The sequence below is a fragment of the Lepisma saccharinum genome, chromosome 12, assembly GCF_977018435.1.
Source record: "Lepisma saccharinum chromosome 12, izLepSacc3.1, whole genome shotgun sequence".
Taxonomy (NCBI): Eukaryota; Metazoa; Arthropoda; class Insecta; order Zygentoma; family Lepismatidae; genus Lepisma; species Lepisma saccharinum.
Window position 1 is genome coordinate 31,790,680 of NC_139240.1, and position 27,461 is coordinate 31,818,140.

Consider the following 27,461-nt stretch of genomic DNA (forward strand, 5'->3'; position numbering starts at 1 on the left):
GTGGCTCCTCTGCAACGGTGACCACAGCAGAAATGATTACAAAAGTGCATGACATGATTTCGGCAGGCCGGCGAGTGACTGTCCGCCATATAGCAGACACATGTGGCATCTCAACTGGCAGTGTGCATTCAATTATTCATAATCATTTGTTAATGAAAAAAATCTCTACACGTTGGGTCCCGAGAATGCTGACGGTCAACCAAAAGAGGACACGTCGTGTGACAAGTCAGAACCTGTTGCGGACAATAAAGGCTGACAAGCCAAAGTTTCTGAAGAGATTTGTTATAATGGATGAAACGTGGGTTCACCACTTCGATCCCGGAAGTAAACGCCAAAGCATGCAATGGAAACACCCCCATTCTCCACCCCAAAGAAATTCAAGGTTCAACCATCAAAGGACAAAGTGATGGCATCTGTGTTCTGGAATGCAGAAGGAATGATTTTGATAGATTATCTCCAACGGGGAAAGACAATCACAGGTGTTTATTTTGCAACCCTAATTGAAGAATTACGTACTGCCATCAAGGAGAAACGCCGCGGAATGTTCGCCCGTGGTGTGTTGTTCCATTGTGACAATGCTCCCGCCCACACCTCCCAAGTTGCGGTGGCTGCAATGCATGCAGCAGGGTTCGAAATTGTCCCTCATGCCTCTTATTCTCCAGATCTGGCTCCCAGTGACTTCCACCTGTTCCCGAACATGAAGAAACACCTTTGTGGAAAATATTTTGCCAGTGATTCCGAGGTTATGGATGTTGTGAATGCTTGGTTGCAGGACCAACCAAAATATTTTTTTTTCTGCTGGGATCAAAGCACCGGAAGGCCGATTGGAAAAGTGTGTTCATGTTGCAGGGGACTATGTTGAAAAGTGACAGTGATTTGGTTTTCCTCCGAGGGTTCCTTCTATGTCAGGGGCGGAGCATGCTGAACCACCCTCGTACCACCATCATCCACAATCAGGAAAGCTTCAAGGTTAATCGTAATTAATTTTCATTTATGTTTCCAAGAGATAAAATACACAGAAACACAATAAAATGTATACTGGTGAACATTGCCTCCTCCTTTTATGCCCCCCCCCCCCAGTTGATAAGAAAAGACCTCTTTCTTTTGTAACCACTTTCAAAAAATATTATTAGTTTTTCATTCAATGTAAAGAATTAGAAGAGGTTTAGGTAATAATTTTTCAGGTTTTTTAATGCTCTGTTTCTATGTATTTTATTTAGTTAAAGTGAAAAAAATGCAATGTCATGACGGCACATTTCAAATCAGGATGTGCTTGGATACAATGATTGAAATCATTGACAGCATACATCTAATTTCCAAATTCGTGAATATATTTAAAGTTCTGAAACTATCTTTATACTTCGCATATTAAAAAGTTCCCCACGCCATGAAAGCACATTTAGGAGATGTGGGGGTAGGGCCACACACATTTTCGATCTCTGTCATTTTAGAGGTGATGTCATCAGCACCATGCTCCGGCCACTTTTACCCTTCAGATCCCCATTTCAGGCTGGGTGAACCCCAGAGCAGCTGTATGTGGGGATAAGGCCAGAAGAATTCCGACCTTAGATCAACCACCGGGAATCTAACTTGGGTCTCCCACGTGGCAGTCAAGATGTCCTACCGACTAACCACTGTGGCTCGTATTACACAATCTTCTTGATAAGAACAAAACTGATCATATCCAAATTTATTATCTTAGTACTAAAGAGTATGTGATATTCCTGATACTAAAGTCACAAGTGTTTATACAAAGTGTACTCTCTCTCTCATAAGGTACACTTAACAGGTTATAACCACAAAACTATGAAATTTTCAGTAATTTCAGCAAGGAAATTTTCATTTCATAAGAAACAATAATAATTTAAATATTATTTAGCAATATCTACTATTAGAACACAGCCTTTGATAACTACTCTAAAAAGATCTGGCCAAATTAGAATTTTGATTATTTTTGAAAATTTTATTATTAGACGTCGGATTTTAGGTTTTTAACCTATTTCTTCCTTTGCAGGTAAATAAGAAATAACAAGTTATATCGGCGTTTCATAAAAAAACGAAACAACTGACTAAGTTTTATTTGGTTTGAGTTGGTGTTTTAAGTCCACTTTATGCACAGTAAGGTTTGGTTTGATTGGTTTGAGTTGCTGTTTTAAGTCCACTTTATGCACAGTAAGGCTAATCGGGACTGGACCTACAGTTTAAAGTGGGATCCGAACCACTTGTGCCTCCACCGGGTATCGAACCCGGGACCCCTTGATTACAAAGCAATGACGCTACCACTGCGCCATGGGGGAGGCCACTGACTAAGTTTTATAGTCCTTAAAATAACTTATTTTGCTTGTTAGAACCTATTTTAGGTTTATGTGCCTAAATTAAACCTTTTTTTTAGGTTTTACAGGATTTTTATATTTACTAGGTTTGGTGGCGAAATAATTCAATGACTGGTGTGTTTGAAACGTGTTTTCTGTCGATTTCCCTCCCTCCAAGTATATGATGTTTATCAAAACTTTAAACAAAACAAAATATATCTGACGTCACTGTTACCTGCAGACTATAGACTCTGTATGCTAAGCCTCACCTACTAAGATAAAGTAAACTGTCCTTGCCCCCCCCCCCATTCTGAGTTTTGGTACCCAATCGTCTCTACTGCCTGCACAGTCTCAAGTGCAAACTTCTGATCTGTGTGGCCTTGCACAGTCTCGTGTCAGTTTGGTCCTTTTTGGCATTCACACCTTGCGAAGTAATGTTTCAGCATTTAAATTTGCACTACTGACTATGTTTCTGTTCAAAGATAATTTTCAGCACATGAAATGATCCTCACAGACAAAAGGTGTAGTTTGAGTGTGGATAACGCAAAAAGATTCATGGTGGTCACTAGGACCATGATAAAACTCAAGTATAATACCTGGTTTACAAGGCGAACTTTCCAAAAATTCAAGGATGCAAGCAGATGTTTTCTCTATTCCAACCTTACGTATTACAGACTCTCAGCCTCCCTTCCATACACAAAAATATTGACGACATAAAGGGTTTGTATGATTCCAATGTAACAAAAAATTTACCTAATCAACTTCAAGATACATTATTTTGTAATAATCTTCCGTTTGTTAGATAGATTGTTCTGTAAAAGACACTAACAAAGTAAACGGATTGAGAAAATTTTGTTTTATTTTCTGTGTAGCTTTCTTTTTCATTCTAAAAAAATGAATGAAATGAAAGCTAAACTGAGAGAAACTTGCCTCAGGGCATTTATAAACATGTATAAATTTATTTAATGGGATATAGATCAATAAAAGTTGCAATTTTTCACGTCTACGGAGAAAAAAATGGAATAGAGAAAACCCCCGTTTGTACCTTATTTCATGTCTTGCCAAAATTCATGAATCATTTCTAGAGCCAATAATTCACACAATTTTCGGTGCCAATAATTCAAGTGTAATTCCCAGATTTCCAAGTGAATAGCCACCCTGATATTGTGCAGCAAATTATATATACAGTGTGTCCGAGAAAAAATATACCAATAAAGAATTTAAATAACTCAACAATCGTTAACGATAGAAATATCAAATAACGTTTATTTGGAAGAGGGAAGAAAGGAATTTTTTTTACCACCAGAAGGGAAAAAATCGTAACATACTTAAGCGCATGCGCAGCTTTGTTCGTGGGTAGTCTGTACAATGACACTGTTTACTGTTCGTCACAAAGTTGAGTGCTGCTTTTGGTTTGCAGAATTGAAGTCTCCTGTAACGGTACAAAGAAGATTCCGGCAACAATATGGACAGGAAGCACCAGAATGTCATTAGATTGTTAAATGGCATAAACAATTGCTGGAAACAGGGTCTTTGTTGAGGAAGAAAGGTAGTGGTCGGAAGCGTGTGAGTGAGGATAAAGTGGTTGCAGTTCAGGAAGATTTCCAGAGAAGCCCGCGTAAATCTGTGAGACGTGCTAGTTCTCAACTTCAAATTCCACGTTCTACTGTGCATGATATCGTACATAAAAGGTTAAGGCTTAGAGCCTAGAAGTTACAGCTTGTTCAGAAACTAAAGTGCATGATACACCCGCTAGGTTTGATTATGCTAGTGAAGTGCTATCATGCATTGATGATGACAATGAATTCCTGACACGCGTACCATTTTCAGATGAGGCTCCCTTCCACATTTCCGGAAAAGTGCATAGGCATAACTGTAGAATATGGGTTGAGCAGAATCCCCATGCAGTTGTAGACCATGAACGCGACAGCCCCAAGTTGAATGTGTGGTGTGGTTTGACACGAGATTCCGTAATTGGGCCTTTTCTTTGAGGAAGCTACAGTTACAGGTGCAAGTTACCTGCAAATGTTGCAACAGTATACTGTACCTCGTATACCTCATGGGTACATGTTTCAGCAGGATGCCCCCCCCCCCCACATTATGCCCATTGTGTTACTAACTTCCTTAATAACAATTTCGCTGGTAAATGGAACGGGAGGGGTGGACCCATTAAATGGCCACCACGGTCACCAGACTTGACTCCTTTGGACTTTTTCCTTTGGGGTTATTTGAAGACTATGGTTTATCAAACACCTGTGCAAGACCTCAATGATGTCCGTGAAAGAATTACACTGTGTGACAATGAAAATTGCCGCAGAACAAAAACATGTGATTCCTATGGAGTTCAGTGCCCTGATGACGATAGTGAAAAACGTTTTTCGGTATCACCTAAACTTTGCTCTGGAAACACAATTTTATCAGCACACGACTGCATGTTATTGTTGTCACGGCACTTATCAGCACAGCCTGTTACTAGGGCTCGACAGTGCATAGGACAGTGCACAGAACCGAGAGACCACATAACAGATTGTTACTTTTGTTTAATGAAACTAACTGGAATCTCAAGTAAATCAAAACACACAGTTTCATATCCAAATTTGGAATCTGCAGTGCACCCAGTTCCGCATTCCGATTCTCTCCCAGTTCCAAAACCACCAACGGAATGGACACTGGAAGATGAAACGGACCATGGTAGTGACCAACCAATAGATCACGAAGATCTTGATTACACGCCATCTATATCACAGCCCCAACCACAGCCATTGTCGCAGGCAGAGTTGACATGAACCCGTTGTTGACAAGGACAGTGTGCTGTTACCACAGCTCCATCTGAAATTGGGCTTCATGAAGAATTTTTTGAAAGCAATGGACAAAGATGGCAGGGTTTTAAATTTTTACTGTCCAAATTTCCTGCGATTAGTACTGCAAAGAAGTATTTTTAATTGGTCCTCAGATTCGTGACTTGATGAATGACGTAACCTTTGAAGAGGTTTCTGACAAGATACTGAGAAGGCAGCTTGGCTTGCCTTCAAAAATGTATGCAACAATTTCTTGGGTAACGTCAGGTCTGACAATTACAGGCAACTGACGGAACACATGCTGGACTGTTACAAGGCTATGGGGCGCAACATGTCTTTCAAAATACATTTCCTGCATTCTCATTAGGATTTCTTCCCGTCTAATCTCGGAGATGTGAGTGACGAACATGGTGAGTGATTTCATCAAGATATCGCTGCCATGGAAAGACGATATAAGTGAAGATGGTTACCAAACCTTTTGGCAGATTACTGCTGGACACTCCTACAAGAAGTTTCACCATCCACCCACAAACGGAAAGTTTCCAGGACATGTTTCTAACTTATAAATACATATCAAGCTTTTTGCAGCTTTCTTTTTTTTTTCTTTTTTCTTTTTTCCTTTTTTTATGTTTTTTAATACAAACAATTAATTTTGTTCCATTATCTGTATTTTATACAGCTACAGGTTCCTCCTGTACTGTAATGGAGTCGATTCCAAGAGTCGCGAAAGTTACTACTTTGTTTCTCCTGAATTACAATATATTGCTTACTACAAGGTGGTTATAATTAAAGTGACGGTGTTCAGAGTGGTATAGCACGGGCTGTAATGAGAGTAGCAGTCTGAAACTTCGTAGATATGCTAATGAAGCAATGCGCTCGCGAATTATGCAAAAAAAAAAAAAAAATAGTTCCAATTCTCGCCACCAGGGTAAAAAATGGCGCTGTAAGCAGTCAAATCGTGGTATAGTTACAGGAAATAGGCAGGAAAGATCAAACACACGAGAACAATGATTCTGGCATGTTTATTAGGAACTATGGTTACAAGAACTGTTCAATATGGCCTCCCAATTCAGCAACATGCTGCATTCGTAACACGGCATGATCGACAGTTGCTCGCAGCATGTCTGGTGAAATCTGAGCGACATGTCTTTGTATGCTAGCTTTCAGATCAGGCAGAGACCGGACATGTCCCTGATAGACACGATCTTTTAAATATCCCCACAGCCAGAAGTCACATGGATTAAGGTCGGGGGATCTGGAAGGCCAATCATCTGGAAACTGCCTAGAGATGATGCGGTCATTAGTGAAGGTTTCTCGCAGCAAATCTTTCACGTGGCGAGCGACATGTGGTGTTGCCCTATCTTGCATGAAAATGGTGGTGTGTTCACAGTTCCGTTCTTGCAAAGCTGGAATCACGTGTTGCACAAGGAGGTCCCTATAACGTGCAGATGTCACTGTACACCTAACAGGCCCTCGAGGTGTCATCTCCTCAAAGAAAAACGGACCAAGAATGAAGGAGCTAGTGAACCCACACCATGCAGTCACGTAAACTGAGTGCAATGGTTGTTCCTGCACAACATGTGGACGAGTGGAACCCCATATGCGACAGTTCTGAGTATTCACTGTACCTACCAGAGTAAAATGCGCCTCGTCAGTCCACAGAATATTCCCCGGCCACATGTCATCCACTTCCATGCGTGCCAAAAACCGATGGGCAAACTCACGGCGTTGTGGAATATCTTGGGGTTTCAATTGGTGCACAATTTGAATCTTGTAGGGATATCAGTGTAAAATGCACCGCAATACCTTGCGAACTGTTGACCAGGGGAGTGACAATTCACGTGCCACAGCTCTAGCACTGGTTGCAGAAGTTGAGGCATGTGCTGCACGGTCAGCTACAGCTACAGCAACTTCGTCCACAACTTCCACGGGGATGGGCCGCCTTCCTCTCCCTGGTGCAACACCCAATTCACCTGTTTCCTCGAATTTCTTCATCATCTTCTTCAGCCCATTAATTGACATGGGCCCTCTTCTCAGCCCTTTCTGTTGGCGATATTTCCGCAGTGCAGCGTTACTATTGCTCCCATTCTGGTAAAACAACTTCACTAGCAGTGCACGGTCTTTCTTCGCAATAGCCATTGCTTTTTACACGGGAAAAATCAAACTTTTAATGTTCGGCGAACATTCACATCACTAAAGGGAAAAAAAAGCAACAAGCGTCACCAACAACAACCAGGGAGCTCACACAATGGTTAGGCAATGTCACCGACTTTGACGTCAGAGTTACGGAAAATTCCACGTTTTGACTGCTTACAGCGCCATTTTTTACCCTGGTGGCGAGAATTGGAACTTTTTTTTTTTTTTTTTGCATAATTCGCGAGCGCATTGCTTCATTATCATATCTACGAAGTTTCAGACTGCTACTCTCATTACAGCCCGTGCTGTTCCACTCTGAACACCGTCACTTTAATTATAACCACCTGGTATATGACATATAGGCTAAGTGGTACATGTAGCATATCTTTCCCAGAAAAATTGGTACGTGATGGAATATTTCTGATTTCATTTTCGTAATCAGCGTATTTGATTTAGTAAAGAACACCTTCTTTCATCTTGCGGCAACACAAAGTTCAAATTTGTTGCACTGTGTTATCGATGCATGTGGCTCCGTCACTCATCAAATGTTGAAGAACACTTGGATGGAGGTTGAGTACCGCCTTGATGTTTGTCACGCCACCAAAGGAGCACACATTGAGATCTACTAAGGTGAAATTTTTTTCTTGTTCTTTGGTTAAAAAAAAAATATGATTTTCTCTTCCAAATAAACGTTATTTGACATTTCTGTCGTTTACGATTGTTGAGCTATTTAAATTCTTTATTGGTATATTTTTTCTCGGACACACTGTACTTAATTCATTTTTCATATCAGCAAGTAACTTTTTCTAACAGCACAAGTCTAGTATTATAATAATTTGTAGATAATTTTGAAAATGATATAAAGAAATAAAAATTTGTTTAGAAAATTAATATTTGGTTATTACTGTTCTTGTGAAATTTTGTTTTTAACGATTGTATCTAATCAGTATTTTCAGGAATTTTGTACCAAATTAAGTCTTTTTGCAACCTATTTCAGGATTTTTCAAGCCTAATTTAAGGTTTTTAGAACCTAATTTAAGGTTTTTAGAACCTATTTCAGGATTTTTAGAACCTATTTTCCGATTTTTAGAGCCTATTTTAGAAACCTGAAAGCACATTTTTTAGAACCTAAAAATCCGAGGTCTAGTTATTATTTATAATTTGGTTCAGGCACGTATCCAAGAGGGGAGCTTAGTGGGCTCGAGCCCCTCTGAAAATTTTTGGTTTACACTACATAAAATGAGGTTTTTCGTTTATTGTGGTGTGAAATAAAATAATGCAACAATAATTTAATAAGAGAAATAATCAAGGCAAGACAGAGAATGTTCTGTAACCCTGTTATTGATAATAGCATGTATCCAAGGTGGCGTACAGGGGCCTTGACCCCCTCCCCACCTTCCAGGAAATTTTCCAGTTGTTGTTCGGGTTGTACTGACAATGCTAAGGTGGGAGATGAACAATTTTGTCACCATATCCTCTTGCCCTTATATCGATTTCGCAACTTTTGCGAGTTGATGTATGATGTTTCACCTACTGCAACAATTCTGCTTGGGTTTGCGTGCTTGTGTAGGGAATGTTCTTCTTACAAAGCCATACCATCATATCCACCTTCCTTGTGTTTGAACAAGGCATTTTATCCACTTGCAAGGAATGTATGCTCGCATTGCCCATTACAATCACGGATTCAGGAGCGAGAAACGGCAAGAACTGCTCGTGAAACCACTTTCGAAACATGGCAGATGTAGGGTTACCAGACGTCTGTTTTTTCCCGGACATGTCCTACATTTTAGCTTTATGTCCGGCATCCGGGAGGAATTTGAAAAATATCATAAATGTCCTACATTTTGAGCATCACATAATATTAATTAGGAAAATACGTAACAGAAAAAAATCATGCAAGTTACAAGTCTATGAACTGCACTTCCAAACTCAATAGTGAAATTTATTTTGATCCAGTCATTGCCCAAAAAGAAAGAAAAAGTTTGTCATGCTATTAAACAAGCGGGAAAACGGAAGCAATTAATGAACAAAGTTTTGGGACCACTTTCTGATAACATCACTGTTCAATGCCTCAGCAGAATTTCTTGCATTACGGTTTATACTGATGGAACAAGGTTTTGCCCATTCTTATTCAATATTCAATATAATTTGATTGTAAATCAGGGGTATAGAGAACAAAGTTATTCAGGGTGTCTGCCAGTCAAGAAAGTCATGGAAGTCAAGAAAAAGTAAAGAAATCAACAAGTAGGTCAAGAAAGTCAATAAAAAGGCAACAAATTATTCTTGTGGTCAAGATTCTTGCTATCATAATGACTGATTGGTTGATTTAGTTTATTTTACCTCACTTTTTCTGTCTCTTTGGCTAATCGCGAAGATGAGGATGAATGGTTTTACGATAAGATGGATAAAGGGATAATCACAAACATATAAGGACAACCGATACAAGCCCCACATAAGATTATACTGGCTGTGAGTCTAGATGCCAAAGCCTCGCTTGCTGCCAAACACAGTTCGGGATACATTAATACGAGAAAGCAGATCTAATTCTCTTCTTAAATTCAGCTTCAGTTTTTATCTTAACTGGCCCTTTGGTAGGGGGTTTTCATTAAATAAATATTTATTTTCTTAATTACTAATTTCCAACTTTACCTAAGTAGGGGTCGAATAAATAAAAGTTAAGAAAAATGGAAAAAAAGGTCTAGAAAAGTCCAGAAAAGTCAAGAATTCTGGATGTTATCTTGGTAGATACCCTGTTATTGATCTAAAAACTACCCAAGATGAAGCTTCTGGAACCATTTTAAATTACGGTAATTGCTGAATATTTGTTTGCCATTACAGGACATAATTCAAATGTTCAGCGAGTTCTTTCATTACAATCAACACAACAGACTCACGAGAGAAATTATTTTTTTCATAAAGTCTGTAAAATGTTTGGTACTGGTCCCTATAATTTCAAAGAGTTCGACTGTCCACTCGAATATAAATATAGTTTAACTAAACATGAAATTTTGATAAAAAATGTCTTCTCTGAGAAGTATCATTTAAATCATGTATTGATTAGTATGATTGCAAGTTTTCAAATTTTGCATTTAAAAATTCATTAAGAATTCATTTTTTTAAAACTGAAAAGTGTCATTTTACAACTACTTTATAACGAGTTCTATAGAAATATGTATTATTTCTTGAGAATCTTTTGTGTCCTACATTTTGACTTAATGTCCTACATTTCCCTTACAGCGATCTGGTAACCCTAGGCAGACGTAATTTCTGAATGATAGTCAGTACTATTTGTTTTGGAGTGGAAAACCAATTTACTTTGGGGCACAAAACCTGTAGTAGCTGAACCAGCATGACACACTATAAGACGAGCACCTTTTCCTAATGGCACCTTTAACCCACCAGAACCATCACTCATTCTCCAGCAGATCGTCTTCGTGTGATTCTGGTTGACCCAGGTTTCATCTAAATAGTATATATTTGCAATACCAGCTTTCCTGATTTCGTGCATGGTTCTGAGGAAGATCACTCTCGCAGCTACAACATCAGCCCTCTCCATTAAAAATATCCTCCCGTCGTTGCCTTTCCTATATCTGAAACCCATGTTTTTCAAAATTTTTAACACTGACCACGTACTGCCTGCAAACCCAATAGCTTCCTTCAATTTAGCCCTAAGTTTCACTGCAGCAGGAAATTCGCCATTTGCGTACATATCAAATATAATATTACGCAATACATCTTTATCAAAATCGTCCAAGTGCGTAACATTCTTTTGCCGATTACGACGTTTGTCAGGCGAGCGAAAAGAAACCGACCCTGTATCACCGATCGACGACCTGGCTTCCTTCGCAATCGTCTGAACTGTACGCAGACCTATCCCACATGCAGCTGCTGTACACTCCTGACATTTGGCAACACTGCTCCCTGATTACACGAGGCACTGTCTGCACTGCAAGATTCACTTTGGAAGAACTGATACACTTTGTACACCATATCTTGCGTTTGTTTGTGTAGCACATGACGCAAAGGTGTTTCTGTAGCAATCTTGCACACGTATATTGACAAATTTTTGTGATCTGAAGAAACAACACAGTCACAACGAAAACCAAACCGATTCTTACCGCTCGAAAAACAAAAGAACGACATCACGTGTTCTCCACGTCAGTTTGTACTTCCTCCTTTTGCTACTGCTCATCGAGGCTTGTTCAAGGTCAGCCGCTTTCATATAGCTCTTCGACTCTCGATATAATTAGACTTTTGGCTTCTTGAATAATGTGACAATAATTTAAGAAGATAAATAATTACCGAGGCAAGATGGAGAATGTTCTATAGCCTTGTTATTGTTAATAGCATGTATCCAAGGTGGGAATCAAGGGGCTTCAGCGCACCTTCAGAAAATTTTTCTGTTTACGCTAGATAAAATTAGGTTGATCTGTACAACAAAATCAGTTAATGAGACTTTAGAGGTAAGTGTGAAAGTTCATACAGTCAATTAGTGATCAGACAGTGTCCATTGGTAGCTTTATAAGATCTAGTGATTTGAAAATGAAAAGGACTAAATACCGTAAAGTACTGAAGTCTACTACTAGTTCCAGTTCAGGCCAAAAGCTGGGCATCCCTGATGGCGCGGTGGAAGCATCGTCGCCTTGTAATCAAGGGGTCTCGGGTTTGATACCAGGTGGAGGCTCATAGTGGTTCGGATTCCATTTTAAACTCTAGGTCCAGTCTCGATTAGCCTTACAGTGCATAAAGTGGACTTAAAATACAACATCAACAACAACAAGGCCAAAAGCTGAAGACATTGACGACAGCGGAAATTCCGGAGCCTCAGTGTAGTGCTAGTTTGGGTTGAGGCCCGAACAGATCGACGGTCTCTCTCCCTCTCTAAAGTGAATATTTCAGCAGTACCCGGTATTGAAGTGGTTTATTAATTAAAAAATAAATAAGATACACAGATCAACTGAAAATCAAAGTTTTGAGTGATGATTTACTTGTGGCCGGACTAAATTTCGTGTAAGTCGAACGTAGGTTTGTGCGGCCTTTTGTGTCGCTATGGTGTGAAACGTTGCTGTTGACTGGCTCATTCCAAACGACATGTATCACATGCCCCTTTGGTCTGAAATCTTCCTGTTTTGAAGATCAAAGTCACAAGGATGGAAAGTTCAGGCTTTGTTAAGGTTAGGTGCAAAAGTACGTGACAGCACCCTAAAGGATAACATCCAAACCTGCAGGAAGAATGCATGTTACATAAGTCTCCAATACGAAATGATAAAAACTTCTGGTGAGTTGATTTTACATAATGTGTCGTGTGTTGGAGGTAAAGAGTGGCGCACCCAGGATTTTCGGAAGGGACATGGGTTATGCATGCTATTTTTGGTGGTCAGTTCTCATTTTGCCATCTTTTCCTGTCTTATATATATATATATATATAAATAATGAATACTTGGTCAAATGGAGATATCAGACCAGCAACCCTCCCTTGAGCATGTCACTGGAGATAAATGAGTAAGCATTTGATCATATTGGGAGACGAAACATTAGTGTAGGGAACAGAACGGTTTTCACTGTGCATTCAAAGGCCTGCACAAGACCCGGAGGCGCAGCTACAATAATATGCAACATGCACATCAAGCCCAGGTGTTCGACATCGTGCAAGCAAGCTTCATGCCTGCCAGGTTTTTCTCTATACCCAGGTCCTACGAAGTCACGTGAGACTCGATGTAGTTCCAGCAGTCAGTCGCGAGCACTACTGTCAGTGTTGCCAAGGGCCATTATGTTTCACTACGCATGGAAATATTTGAATTTCTGCTAGGTGCAGGTGCCTTGAAGTTGAATAACAATTGGCGTACCAAGGTGTGGGCAAAGTGGGCGACCACCCTGGGCCTCGCGTCCCATGAGGTTGATACGAAAAACGTCATAAGTGGAAGTAAGAAAAATTGAAAAGGCTAATTTTTGTTGGCAAAAAAATTAAAACCTTTTATTTTAATCTGATTTTGTATTCTAGTTCAACGTTATAATTTGAATGAATACGTCAAATTAGAGATAACATAGAGGTGGGTGGGAGTCCTAAGCCTAAAGAGTCAAAATTCTTATCTCATTTCTCATGTGAAACATTAACGCAAAAATTGCTTGGGCATTTTTATCCATTTATTCTTTTCTTGAATAAAAAGCGCTTTTTCTTGGCTTTTCTTCTGTCTCGTGATCTTGCATAGTCTACCTGATTTTAATATGTTAATGATAAAGAACCTCCAACTGCCACAGAGCAAGGTTTGGGACATTTAAATGATTCCCTTGTTTTCAACTGAAGAAGAGCATGGATAATATTAGCAGTTCTTTGTTCCTTCCTACAACATCAGATGCAACTATTGCCCTCTGTAACGGGCACGAAGATGATTTATCTTCTGAATTTCCTGATCAATTTTATGTTTCAGGAATGTGCTGAAAACTAAAATTAAGTGCTTTGGCAAAGTTTCTTCTCCTTGATAGCTCTACACTAGCTTCCAGTGTTCTCTGCATCCTCTACCACCTTATGTTTGTTTCCTACTCTTTAAGTAACAACCACGGAAAATGAACTATCTTTCTCAAAATTGAAACTTAGGAAAAACTTCTGGAAGGTAGTGTAGAATGGTATGATTCAGCCCAAATTTAGCAGACTCAGTAATCTCCTTTTTGAACGTGAAAGGGCAAGATCTAATGTTGTGAAGTAAAAGTGTCATTCGCTGCCCAGAAGCTAGCTTTCTATTAAGCAAGGTGGTTTGATTTTAATCAAGATTTAAATTGGGGAATTCTATTTTAAAAAATCACTTATTGAAATCACTTTAAATAAAATTACAGAATAATGTACACAAGAAATTTGTAGATATCAGAATCAATTTCTGCAAAAGTACATTAATCTCGTAATCATTTAATGTTGTTTATTAGGCTCTAAGAATGGAAATAAAGGAAACAAAATATATGTACTGATGGGGTGAAGCTCATACGAAAGTAAATGTAATATGTCATCTGAAGGACACACTTAAATTTCCCTTGATGTTAAACCGTAAATAATGTCATTATCAATAAACTGTAAATAAATATGGCAGCTGATATTTGGCTAACTATCATTAAAAAACACTAAAATTCGGCTACAAGACTGTAAAAAATATTTTAAGTTAGAAGTACTGACGCGGTACCATCTCCGCTTCAAACGCCGTACCCTTTTGTGAATGAAGACAGTGGATCTTCGAAATTAATAGGATTGAACCATTAAATTGTGCAACGCGGAATTACAAAATCTTTTAAATTTCACGTAAGTAATTTTAAACCGCGTTTACCGCAACCACCATGAATATTTAAGGATATTTCAGTTGTGTCTTCCTGCCTAAAGAACATCTTAAAAAACATGCTATTACTACTGCTTTGGTTAATGAAAATTCCAGCAGCGTGTTACTATAGCTCTGCCAAGTGTAAATTTCTCTGTCGCGTATTATTAAATATATTTTTTGTCAGAAATGTATTATTATTATTATTATTATTATTAGGCTATTATATAAATATGATAATTTGCTGGTGTTTCCTTGATGACTGTGTATCGATTCACATTGATATTTCAAACTTAAAGAACGGATCAGGCGGCCTTGCATTCTAATCTCCTCCAGAACTTAGCGATATGTTGCTACGCCACTGTAGTATAATTTAGATTTTGTAACTTCTCAAATTAGTTTCATTATTATGTCAAAGTGACTACCACATTTTTTTTTATTTTTTTTTGAAGGTCTTGATATAGGTTTGTGTATCTTGTTCATTTTATGTCACTTTTCTGGTCTTGAAATTGTAAATCTTCTCTCGGTTTCATTTTTACGTCGTTTGTTTGTTGAAATGTGTAAATAGCATTGCCTGCCTAACAATTATATTTTGCATCATATTACTATCAATGCGGTCTGTAGAACTAGATAGCTAGCAACAACATGAATGAACGACCATTTGTTGAAAGAGATGACAATATGCAAAAACCTTTTATAATGCAAATTCTGATTTCATGTCACATTTTATGGACCATCGTGCCTTAGTGTTGAGGGGTAATATCTTGAGCAACTATTCGGATATTGAATTGACAAAATTACACCAGAGAAAATCTGTTTAATTGATTAATTCATTTATTTGGTCACTTTATGGTCTTGCAAGGCCTTCCAGTTACCCGTGGGTTTTCGATGCTTGACGGGTCAAAACTCAGTTCTATAGTTTTACTCGCCCGCTCGCCAGCCAGACAGGCCTAGTAAGCGAATTTGCTCGATGTGCAGTTCTCTGTGTGCATTAATTGTTTCACGATCCGGCTGTATTGGAGAAAACTTCCTTTGTTTCGTGCTGATATATGACAAGACTTTGGAAGCTGTGACAGACAATTTTGAACACTTGCAAATGCTTAGGCCTGAATATGAACAATTTGGTGGGTTTCTTTATAAGAACTGCAAACATGGGAGGACAAGACACATTAGTGGTGTTCAGGCTTGAATCAGAGATAAATATTCGAGAACTGTCTGCATCCAGTTTGCAGCCCACAGTTTGAATCTCGCGTTGTCAAGTGGATTGTCCATCCCGTGCAGCTTCAAAAAACACTCACAGACACCATATATGTTTTGATGCCTGATGAGAAGAAATGGACAAACACACATACTCCGATGGTTTCAGCACACAATGTTAATGCTTGGAAACAGAGGCGACGATTTGGGGGATAGTTGCTCCCTATTTTTTTGCCTCCACATTATGGCCAACACTGGCCTTAAACATACAATTGTGAGGTTCCATTTATACCCCTTAAAAAGATGGTGTTCAGCCACCCCCTCCCCCAAAAGAAGTTCCTGGATACGTGCCTGATTTAGTTGAATCATACTTAGGGTAACAAGGGATGAATGCAATCAATAACAATTGGAGCAATTCAGAAATAGTTACACATTTTAATTGTTTAAATAGGATCTTCATAAGGAATAAATAATTTCTTGTTAATAATTGCCCAAAGTTAATTTTATGATGGCTCACTAACATGAACAATTACCAAAATGTTTAACGTATGCTACATTTGTACAAATGGATGAGAGTAATAAACTAAACAAAATGAAAAATAACTAGAATTAACAAAATTTGTTAACAATTTAAGAAACAATATGACCTCTGTGCAAATGATGGTTTCCAGGACATAATTGTACCAGTATGTACAGTACATGTATGATAAGTTACATGTACAGGTATGCATGAATGAGAAGTGATTAAGAATTACATCTAAATGAAAACACTACCCTAATATTTTTACCTTTAGCTTCAGAGATTTCTTGGAGTAGTCTCGTTTACTCATCCTATATTCCGGATACACCCTTATCTGCTTTACAATCATTTTGGCCTTGCATCCAACCCTCTTTGTGGAAGTTAACTTTCTTCTCCGCTTGACCAGTCCCATGTCACCCTGCAATGTTAGTAATGCATATGGCAATGTTACTTTGTCACACGCTCAAGATTCCAGTCTGCTGACAGAAATACAAATACTTTGAAGATTTAGTTTTATTGTTTCTTCTTTCTTTTTAGGTTATGCTTAAAAAATATATTTTGAAAAGAGCAAGAAATACTTTTCTGACAGTATTGTATCTGAATATTCATTTTGTATTGCTTTAGTTGATTGAACCAGTGCCTTGTTTACAAGAAGAAAAAAAATCTCACTACTACCTGAATAGGTGTTCACATTTATGTTATATTAAAGAACAGAGCTGAGTGAGCTGATCCTGATGCCGATGTATTGGTATTGTTATATATATATATATATATATATATATATATTAACTTATGTTTTGCGAGTATCGAGGTAACTCCTGCAACGTTTCGGGATGCAACTGCTCCCTTCCTCAGGCTGGTCACGTTTAGGTTATGTATAAATCATAACCACGTCGAACTCTCCATAAGTACAGGATATAGGATTGGTAACTAATATTTAAATTTAAGTGTGGTTTTAGTTTTGTAGTTGTTTTGTAGACATGTACATATTATATGTAAGTTAAAACAACAATTTTAATCATACAGACGGTGAAGTAATAGATAGAGTTTGGCTAACATTCTGGTTTGGACAAAGGATAGAAATTAAATGTTTTCTATTGCTGTTATATTTGTACTTTGTTGAAAACATTTTTAAGAACATGCTTTGTATAGAGCATTGTTATATCTGTTATACAGATTGACTGTTATGTATTATTTGCAGAAAATAAAGAATTAGACATTTTCAGTAATTGGGAAAACGGCATGGTAGTTTGACGTGCACCTATAATGGTTTTTAGATTTTTATTGTTTATTAACCACACACCTTTTACCAATCCTATATCCTGTACCTATGGAGAGTTCGACGTGGTTATGATTTATACATAACCTAAACGTGAGCAGCCTGAGGAAGGGAGCAGTTGCATCCCAAAACATCGCAGGAGTTACCTCGATACTCGCAAAATGTAAGTTAATAATATATATATATTAAACTTGCGAGTAATTCGCACAACTTTCATAATGAATTTGTATTGGTATTGTAAAGTATCGGTTGGAATTCATCTACCGATACCAGCAGATACTTTTGTGGCATATTGATCTATCACACAGTCTGCAAAAATGTTGAGCGACACTTTTGGGGAGTTTAATTTTCCTGATAATTGTTCTAAATTCAAGCATTCTTTTAATTTTGCACGAGAAGCTATATTTTGCAATTACATAATATCTATTTTAATATTCTGATGCAATTCTTGAATATTCACACATATAATTGGAGAAGCATATTTACACACCAATATTGATATCAATATTTTCATTAATTATTGCAATTTTTAAGCATCGGTGGGAATTGGTAGGAGAATCACTATTGGTTCAAAGTGGTATCGGCTCAGCCCTATTAAAGAATTCATAAAAAGTCCTCACATCTTTCAAATGACTAAACTAAATAAACTAACTAAAATATGCTTTTCTAAAATATTTGAAAAAGAGTTTGAGTCTAATCATGGCTAATGATTAATATTGTTGCCTTGTAGATCAATCAACTGATTTAGTTTACCTTACTTCGCATTTCTGCCACTTATGGCTATACCGCGTTTGGTAGAACCTGTCCCGCTTCCCGCGCTAGGGAGCGCTCAACAGTTTCGGTGTCAATGAGAAACGAGGAAAAAATCGTCTGCTGGGCAGCGAGGAGCGAATGAAAGCCAGAAGAGAGGCGTTTACGTAGATGCTGTTGCGACGTTGCGTATTTTAATTGGCTGCCTGGCTTTGACTTTCCCCAGCACGGAAACTGTTGAGCGCTCCCTAGCGCGGGAAGCGGGACAGGTTCTACCAAACGCGGTATAATCACGGAGACGATATTGAGATTTGATGTAATGAAATTAAAGAAGGGATACTCAAAAAGAACACCCAAGCTCAGGCCAGGATTCAAACTCAGGTTGGCTGTTCTCTTGTAATTATGGTTTCCATGGTTGAATTCCCTGAGGATGTGAATTTCGGTGCAACCAAATTAAAACAGTATGCCCAGTCCTGGTTAGGATCTCTGGTGTCATGGCATTCTAAGAACTGCTCCACAAAGGCAACACAAAATACATACGTATATTACAATGTAACTTTTCTTCAGTTACAATTTTGTATTTATCATCTTGCAACTTTACTTAAAGGGACACCCCTCCCCCCCACACACACACACTTTCTCTCACATTTAAGCAACTTCTATAAGTTTGCTTTCCACCTTGACAGGAAATAGGGATGTGACGAAGCTGAAAATTTACCGATGCCGATATTTAACCGATTCCATTTCTATTGCATATCATATGTATATACATATACATTCTCAAGAGATGTGAATGTACATTTGCATCTACAAAAAGTGGTTATGTGAATCTTTAAGAACATAGATTCTCAAGAGATTTAACATTGGTACACATGCAGTTCTTCGAAATGCAAAATGAATTCCTTTTCTTAATGTTGTAAATTTAATGCTGGCAGATTCAACTTCAGAAACACAAGTTTTGGAAGCACTTCTGGAAGTAAAATACTTCTTCTCTTATCATAAATGTATCCAGCAACACTGAACACTCGTTCACTGAATACTGAAGCAGCAGGTATGCCCAAGTTTTTTCTCAATACTTGCCACAGGTTTGGATACTCATTTTTGAATTTCCAATACAACAGTGGTTCCTGGTCACGTGCACTAGTTGGTTCAGCAATGTACTGTTTTATTTCTGATTTTGAGGTAGGTTGATCCTCTGAATGAGAGTTTGCAATAATTTTATTACAAAAACTCTACAATGATGACAAATCATAACCTAATTTTCAATAAATCTACAAAACTAAAATGTAAAACTTATTAGAAGGTAAAACTCTAGTATAATCTGAACCGGTTTAAATATTGGGTTTTGCCGATATGTCAATTTCTGCCGATTTTCATACATCTTTAATCAGCTTTGGCTCATCCCTACCGGTAAACCTAGTGATTTTAGAGGTATACTCATGATAAAATAAAATATAATCTTTTTCCAAGATTTTTCTGAGTTCTTACAAGTACATGAAGACAATTTCTGAGATAACTTTTCAGGAGAACACACGTTCCCTTCATCAGAGATTTATTCTTAGTTTGAGCCTGTGTTCTCCCGAAACGTTACATAAAAAATTGTGTACACGTGCTTGCAAGAACCAAAAAAGTACAAGAGAAATATTTTTTGAGATGCAGCACATTTTTAGCGAATGGAATGTTAATTTTCCATTGTGTATTTTAATTTATGAAACAATATTATTTTGGAAATCCAGCATTGGGCCTCAGTTGAAATGAATTGTACTACAGCTACAAAGACACACAGGGGATAGTCAGAAAAAAAAAGTTTCCAGAAAGTGGGGAAATTTTGGGTTGGCAATATATTGTGGGCATCGTTCTTCTTTTGTTGTCTGACACACGACCATTTCCTTGCAGAGGGCGCCAGTGTACTGTTGTGTTGAAGACAAGAAGAGTTGAGAAGTGTGCCCGGCCGGCATGGAAAACAGAGATGTTTTGCCATCGCGGACAAAGGATGAAGTGCGAGCTGTTGTTCGTAACGAATGGGCACATGAGACTTCCCGTATGGAAATTCATAACCAGCTGGTGAAAGTGTATGAGCCTCACGTAATGTTCTGCTCTTGGATGACAACAAGACATCCCACACGACAGCATAAATAGTTAACCATTTTGTCACAATCAGTTGGGAGCACCTGAATCTTGCGACCAATGACTTCTACTTTTTCCCTGTTGTGAAGAAAGCACTGGGAAGGAAGCGTTTCACCACTACAGCAGAAGTGGAAGCTGCCATATGCAACTTCATCTGTAAACAGGACACTCAGTTTTACGAACAGGGTTTCTTGAAACTCGTGAAGCTGTACAACAAGTGCCTGAATGTCGCTGGGGACTATATGGAAAAATAGTGTAATGATGCCTCTTTCTGCTCATGTCGTATTCTTTCTCCAGAACAAAACTCTCTGCAGATTGAAGACTGGGAAAACTTTTCTTCTGACTATCCCTTGTACTTTGCCCCATTATTTAATTTCATTATAAACTTTTGTAGGCTTGCATCTATTAATGGATTACTTTAATATTCAGGCTGGGACTGAATCTACCAAGCTTCTCTCCATCAAATTGCAATTTCAGCAACAGTACCTTACCTCGTCTTCATTAATAACCCTCCTTGGTTTCTTGATGTGGTCATCTCCATGAATGCACGAATAATAAGATACTCCCTCAGGTTCGAAAATAGAACCAAAGAATGGGATTACAGTTTCTTTTGTTTTTAAATGGAAATGGTATGTAGCAGAATCTGAAATGAAGGAATAAAATTAGTCTTTGCAAATGAGTATTTTTATTCACATAAAATCCTGTAACTTTAGTTATTTCTGAAATACCTCACAGCAGAGGTAGATAAATACAGGGCATCCGGTAGCCATGGCACCTCAATTCTGGAATTCAATTCCAAACAATACTTTCTGTGTGTATATATTTGAGTACCCTAGTGGATTTTTCCATTACCCTTCCCTTTAAATATTGTGATATCAAAATAATAAACTTGCCATTGTAAATTTGTACACTAGTGCTGGCTGAATTTTGAAATCTGCAGCAATATCGTATAGTCGGCCACATGAGGGATTCACAGCACAAGTAGTGTAACTACATTCAAGACAGTTTTGAGAGAAAGGGACATTTAGATAACTTAGTGTTATGTTTAGCTGATGGAGCACAAACATGGTGGTGCCTCTATGAGCAAGAACTTGAAACTTACGAGATATCAGGAGCATACTGAAAGTAATGAGCAACAATTTTAAAAAAATCAGAATCCATAAATACACAAAGTAAATCATTGCAAAATATAGTTTACTGAATGCATTAAGGCAGTGTGACGTCGTTAGCTTCGATCACATGAGCGCAGGCAGTTGTTTCAAAATGGCTGACAGTGATGTTTCATTTTGACAACGTGCTGTGATTGAATTCCTTGTTAAAGAGGAAATTCCTGCTGCTGAAAATCATAATAGACTTTAGCGTGCATATGGAGATGTATGCATGGGTGCTAGCAGTGTTAGAAAATGAGTAAAACATTTTAAGGATGGAAACACGAGCATCAAAGATCAGCCTCGGAGCAGTCACCCACGAACTGCCTTCACGGTATGCAACATGGAAAGCAGAAGGGTGCATTCTGGTTGAATTTCTTGAACTTGGGGTAGCCATAAATGCTCGCCGTTATATCCAAACACTTCAGAAGCTCCTTCGTGCATTGCGGGATAAATGTCCTGGATAGAAAATCATCCATCAACATGATAATGCACGCCCGCACTTTGCTCAGTTCACCAGGGAGGAAATTGGGAAAATGGGGTGGGAATTTCTGACTCACCCTCCCTACAGTCCGAACATTGCACCCTGTGACTATGATCTGTTCGGTTTTGTAAAGGAACAGTTACAGGCAAACGCTACCAGACAAGAGATGACATACAGAAAGTCTGCGAGCAGCTGGAACAGAGTTCTACCATAAATGTGTTTTCAAGCTTCCAGAAAGGTGGGAAAAATGCAAGCAAAGAAATGGAGCCTTTGTTGACAGTAAAGAAACGTCGGTAGATTACGATTTTTTTAATAAAACCAAAACTTGGTTCATGAAATTGTTGCTCATTACTTTCAGTATGACCCTCATACTTACATCTAGCACTGCAATGTTGATTCTTCACACATCTACGTTATACATACAACTCCATTTCCATCAAAAGTGGACTTATGTCATTTGTGCTCTGAATCCCTCATATACATATTAGAATGTATTGCATAGTTATTCATACTGTTACCAGTAGAGCCACATACATGGAGTTTTTGAGGAAGGAAACTTGAATTTAATCTTGTATTAATTAATAAATTAGATATTTTACGGTCACAGTGCAAAATGTGTAGCTATGGCATTCATTTTTTAGCACACATTTGCAACCAGAACAAAATACTGGCTGAGAAGGATGATTTGATTTGCCCAAATCTTTGCAGCACTTACTGTAGTGGAAATGGAGTGACCTTTTCAGAAAGGGCAAACATGGCAACATCTTTTTCTCATTATGGCCTCTGAGCGCTAGAACACGTTCAAATCGTGTCCCGCTAATTTATAATCATATGTAGCAGCTATAGAGTTCTATTTGGTGCATTACAAGTAATGTGAAGTATGACTGCAGCGGCTCAGACTGAAAAATATCAGGGAAGTGTCAGCTTTGTGGTTTCTGTGGTATATTATTGAAGCGAAAACTTTAACAATGCCATGGCTCCTGGAATGCGTATAGAGGCAGCAGCAGCATTACGGGAGTCAAATCACCATCTGGCAATGGAGGTAAGGGTGAACTTATGCAACAGATATGCGACGAGGTAAAGCAGACAGTGCAAACACCTGAAGTGTCGAAAGAAATTGTTGACACGATAATTGAATCACTGACTAAAATCGTGGTGGAAAGACTTGAGGATTCGCTGAAATTCAACAGCAACATGTTCGAAGACCTACACAAGGAGCTCCACAGCAAAGATGATGAGATACAGGAGCTGCACGAAAACATTCATGAGCTAGAACAATACCAGAGACGTAACAGTTTCCGAATCTTTGGAATCCCTGAGAACAACAACGAGAACAAGAACAATATTGTGCTTTCACTTTTTGAAGAACAGCTGGGCTTAAATTAAAGGAGGAAGACATTTGTCGCTCGCATCGTGTTGAACAAAAATGCCCCGGAACAACAAGATCCATAATTGTGAAATTCATGTGCTACAGATCACAGTCGGCAGTCTTAAGGAAGAAAAGCAAATTGAAGAACTCTGGCATTGTAATCAGGGAGAACCTGTGCATGAAAATACTTCAACTACTACGTAAGCGTAACATAAGTGATTGGTTGGCTTCAAATGGATTAGTAATACATTCTAACAAATCAATATTTACCATCATCGGAACAAGCAGTCTCTTGAAACATACTGACATCAATGAATGTGAAATAATTCTTCACACACAGTGTATTAAATTTTCTCAAACAGTAAAAAACCTAGGACTGATCATGAACCAGCAGCTCAATTGGTCTGAGCACGTGATACAACGATGTGGCAAGGCATATTCAATATTAAAAAGCCTCTATCTTCTGGCAAACTTCCTCTTGCCTAAAATAAAATCAAACCTAGTAAACTACATCTTTTCGAAATTAAACTTCAGAAGCAAAATTCATTCGCATTAAACCAGAAACTCTGCAAGTTTCAGCTTACCTTGTTGCAGAACCTCAGCTTATCAGGCCTCTTTCAGTTACGCAGCACCCAAGGCCTGGAATGTACTACCAAATCTAACAAAAAATCAAAATTTCAGACGTTTTCGCGACATGCTCCGTGAATCACTGATCGACAATCAGAAGCAGGGTAAATCAACATATGAATAATGAAAAATACGGTGAGTTGCCAGAATTTATTTTCATCTTACTATCAACTTTCTGGACTTCAATTACTTTATTATCTAACTCAATGCTAATATTGTTCCATTGTATATGATTTATTCCTTTTGTATTTTATTGTACTTTCTAGTATAATTTCTTTGTAATCTTGAATTTTATTTTATTTTTATTTTAATCTGTACTTTTTGGGGTTAGGTGGTTGACCAGCAACAGCTGAACCTCGCCAAGCAATAAAGTCAATTCAATTGTATACACCTGGAATGACGTTTTGAAGCTCTAGAATCTGGAGGCCCACAGCAAGTATTATCCTCTGTGGTATTTGTCTTATCTGCTGTCTATGTGTGTTTGTGATTGTCATCCTTTCATCAATTCATTTTATCACCATTCATCCCATCTTTGAGACTAGTCAAAAGTGGCAGAAAAGTGAAATAAATTGATTTGACATTATTTTGGTTCGAACAAGTGTTCTAGATAGGTAAAATCAGCAGTAGCTTCCAACATTTCGAGCGCATACATTACTCTCATCACATTCCCTGAAGATGAGAGCAATGTATGTGCTCAAAACGTTGGAAGCTAATGCCGATTTTACCTGGCTTGTATTCCGAGTACACTTGTTCGAATCACGTCACCACAAAAGCTATAATTCATATTTATGATTTTGGTTATCTAGCATCACTTTTCTGCCACTTTTGGCTAATCGTATTGATAAAGATAAGTCATGAATGGACACTCATAAAAAAAACATCCATGCCCAGGCCATGATTCAAACTCGAGACCCATGGCGTACCAGTGCAGTGTGCTAACTAGTCTGTCACAGAGGTTGGTGAAATAAGATAAATTAAATCCATCAAAACTGCACAAAAATCTATATTATTCAAATTTATAGATATGCAATACAGCCAAATAACTCCAAGAATAAATATAAATACCCTGGAGGATAAAGGCATCCACAGCATGGTGCTGATCATATCATCTTCAAAATTGTCGAGATCGATAATATGTGCGGCACTACTACCATATCCCCTAAATGTGCTTCATGGCACGGAGAACTTTTACCTTACGTTAAATTAGATTAACATTGCCACTTACAATAGTCAGAACTGGAAATCTTGGTGCCTTTGACCCTGCATGCCCCCACTAGAACACAATTTTTTTTGGGTGGTTTTGAAGCTATACAAGCTTTACTTGGGAAACTATGTATATTGCACTGTTATTTGAAGTGTTATTCATAAAAAATTATTGGTTTGTGAGTCATGCCTTATGAAAGAATGGGAAATGCCTAACAGTCCTGAATTTTTCAATGATTTTCCACAACTTTTATAGGAGTAGTTTGAGACTGCTTTGTATGTAACTCAGTTCTATGTAATTCTGTTTTATGTGTAAATTACTGTAGATCCCGACAAAATATAATTTAAAAAAGTGTTAATTAAACCTTATTTGTAATTCACTGTTGTAAGTACTAACTTTCATAAAATACAGTTGATTTGTATGTAACCAAGCCACAACAATGTGACAGAAGTATACATTTCTTGCCATTACAAAAACACAAGGCAAGTTTGAAATACAAAACAGGACAGGCAGGCATGGCGGTGGTCGGTTTCGAGTTGCATGCGGCATGGTGGTGTCACAGAGAAAGCAAGCAAGAGGCGGCAGGCATAAAATTAAGAGGTGTTGCCGCAGTTGTTCAGAATACAAGACTCATATCCTCTGGAGTGGTTTTGCTGCATGACAATGCACGGCCACTTACGTCAGCTGCTACAAAGAACCCGTTGGCGACGTTTGGGTGGACAGTGTTGGAACACCCACCGTACAGCCCTGATCTACTGCCATGCGACTTCCATTATCTTTGGTCCATTGAAAAAGGCATTGAAGGCCTTTAAGTTTGAAATAACCCAGAGACGATGAGAACACAAAAATTGGTTGAGAAAGTGAGGACAATTATTACTGAAGACTGAAATTTAAGACAGACTGTTTCTACTGCATTTTATCTTGAGGTACTGAAACGTATGATGTAAGGAATAGCATGTGTGAGGCCTGAGTATTTGGATGATGGCAGCTGGCGTCTGCTTCATGACAGTGCCCCAAGCCACAAAACTGTGATTGCGAAGAACTTCTTGACCCTAAATCGACTCTGTGTGTTGTCACACCATGCCTACTCACCAGATATGGCTTCATGTGATTATTTTTTATTTCCTAAACCAAAATATGCACTGAAAGGTTCCTACTTTTAAGATGTACCAACAATCAAGAATGCTACAACACTGCTAGGCATTGCGCTACGATGTGTGGATGCAGGAGGGTCCTACTTTGAATGATCCAAGGTAAGTAACTTTCTATGAAGACTTGTTTATTTTTTACAGCACCACTCTCGATTTCAAATTGCTGCACTGTGTAGTCAATTAGCACATGATAGTTATGTGTCTGTTATGCTCCACTAAAAGTACATAACAATCTTATTAAACAGACTCCTCTTCAGATATGTATCTTTGATACTGAAAACTGTAATCCCCATACCCCGAGTAGTCACTTCATTAATATTTACATTATGTATGTTTACAGAACTGACAAAGAAATGGGCACAGGTTAAATGGTTGTCCTTGCAACAATACGTAGGCCCTATGACAAGAATGCTCACAACAAACAGTGTCAAAACCATGATACAGTACTCGACAAGATAAAAAATGCAAACATAACACAAAATACAATGCATGCTTTTTGTGCATAAACTTCCAAATTTTGGGTGTAAATTATGCACAAACACACACTAGCGCGAGCTCTGATCCACGTGTTACTTGACATATTTTGCTCTGTAACCATTGTAATTTTGCAGTATGTATGTACATTATTCATCATGTTTTTGCTTCAGAAGTAACAAATTATTGTTAGTTTAGGAGTGTTCAGTTTGATACCATTCGTCCATGTTTTTTTCTTTAACCTGATATGTGTGTAATCAGCATTTTGATGAAAAACTGGTGACAAGAGAATAGGAGATTTTTCATTTACACAGACTATACTCTGGAATAAAATATCTTAGTTATCTGTGGTTTCTGCGCTCTGAAACGAATTCCACATGCTACTAGGGACGTTCAATATATAAGTTTCCCTGTGCTATAAAATATTGTAGAAAGTAATGCCATTAAAAAGAAGCACATGGTTGACAAGCGCCATCCTTCGTCTACAAGGAACAACAATCGATTCGTTATCAGACGTGAAGGCGCATGTGCTCAACGGCGAAAAGTAAATGCGTGTTCGGAAAACGTGGGCTCTCGTCATAAGGAGT

The 27,461-nt window shown here is 38.2% G+C and overlaps 1 protein-coding gene across 1 annotated transcript in view; it reads right to left on the minus strand.

Moving 5' to 3' along the window:
• LOC145996618 (uncharacterized) overlaps nucleotides 1-27,461 on the minus strand; it is a 44,186-nt gene that overhangs the window by 8,356 nt on the left and 8,369 nt on the right. Inside the window, exons 2-3 of the mRNA XM_083133201.1 lie at nucleotides 20,909-21,060; nucleotides 16,530-16,679 (exon numbers count right to left, since the gene is read on the minus strand). Of these exons, the coding sequence (XP_082989327.1) occupies nucleotides 16,530-16,679; nucleotides 20,909-21,060 (302 nt within the window). The remainder of the gene's footprint in view (nucleotides 1-16,529; nucleotides 16,680-20,908; nucleotides 21,061-27,461) is intronic.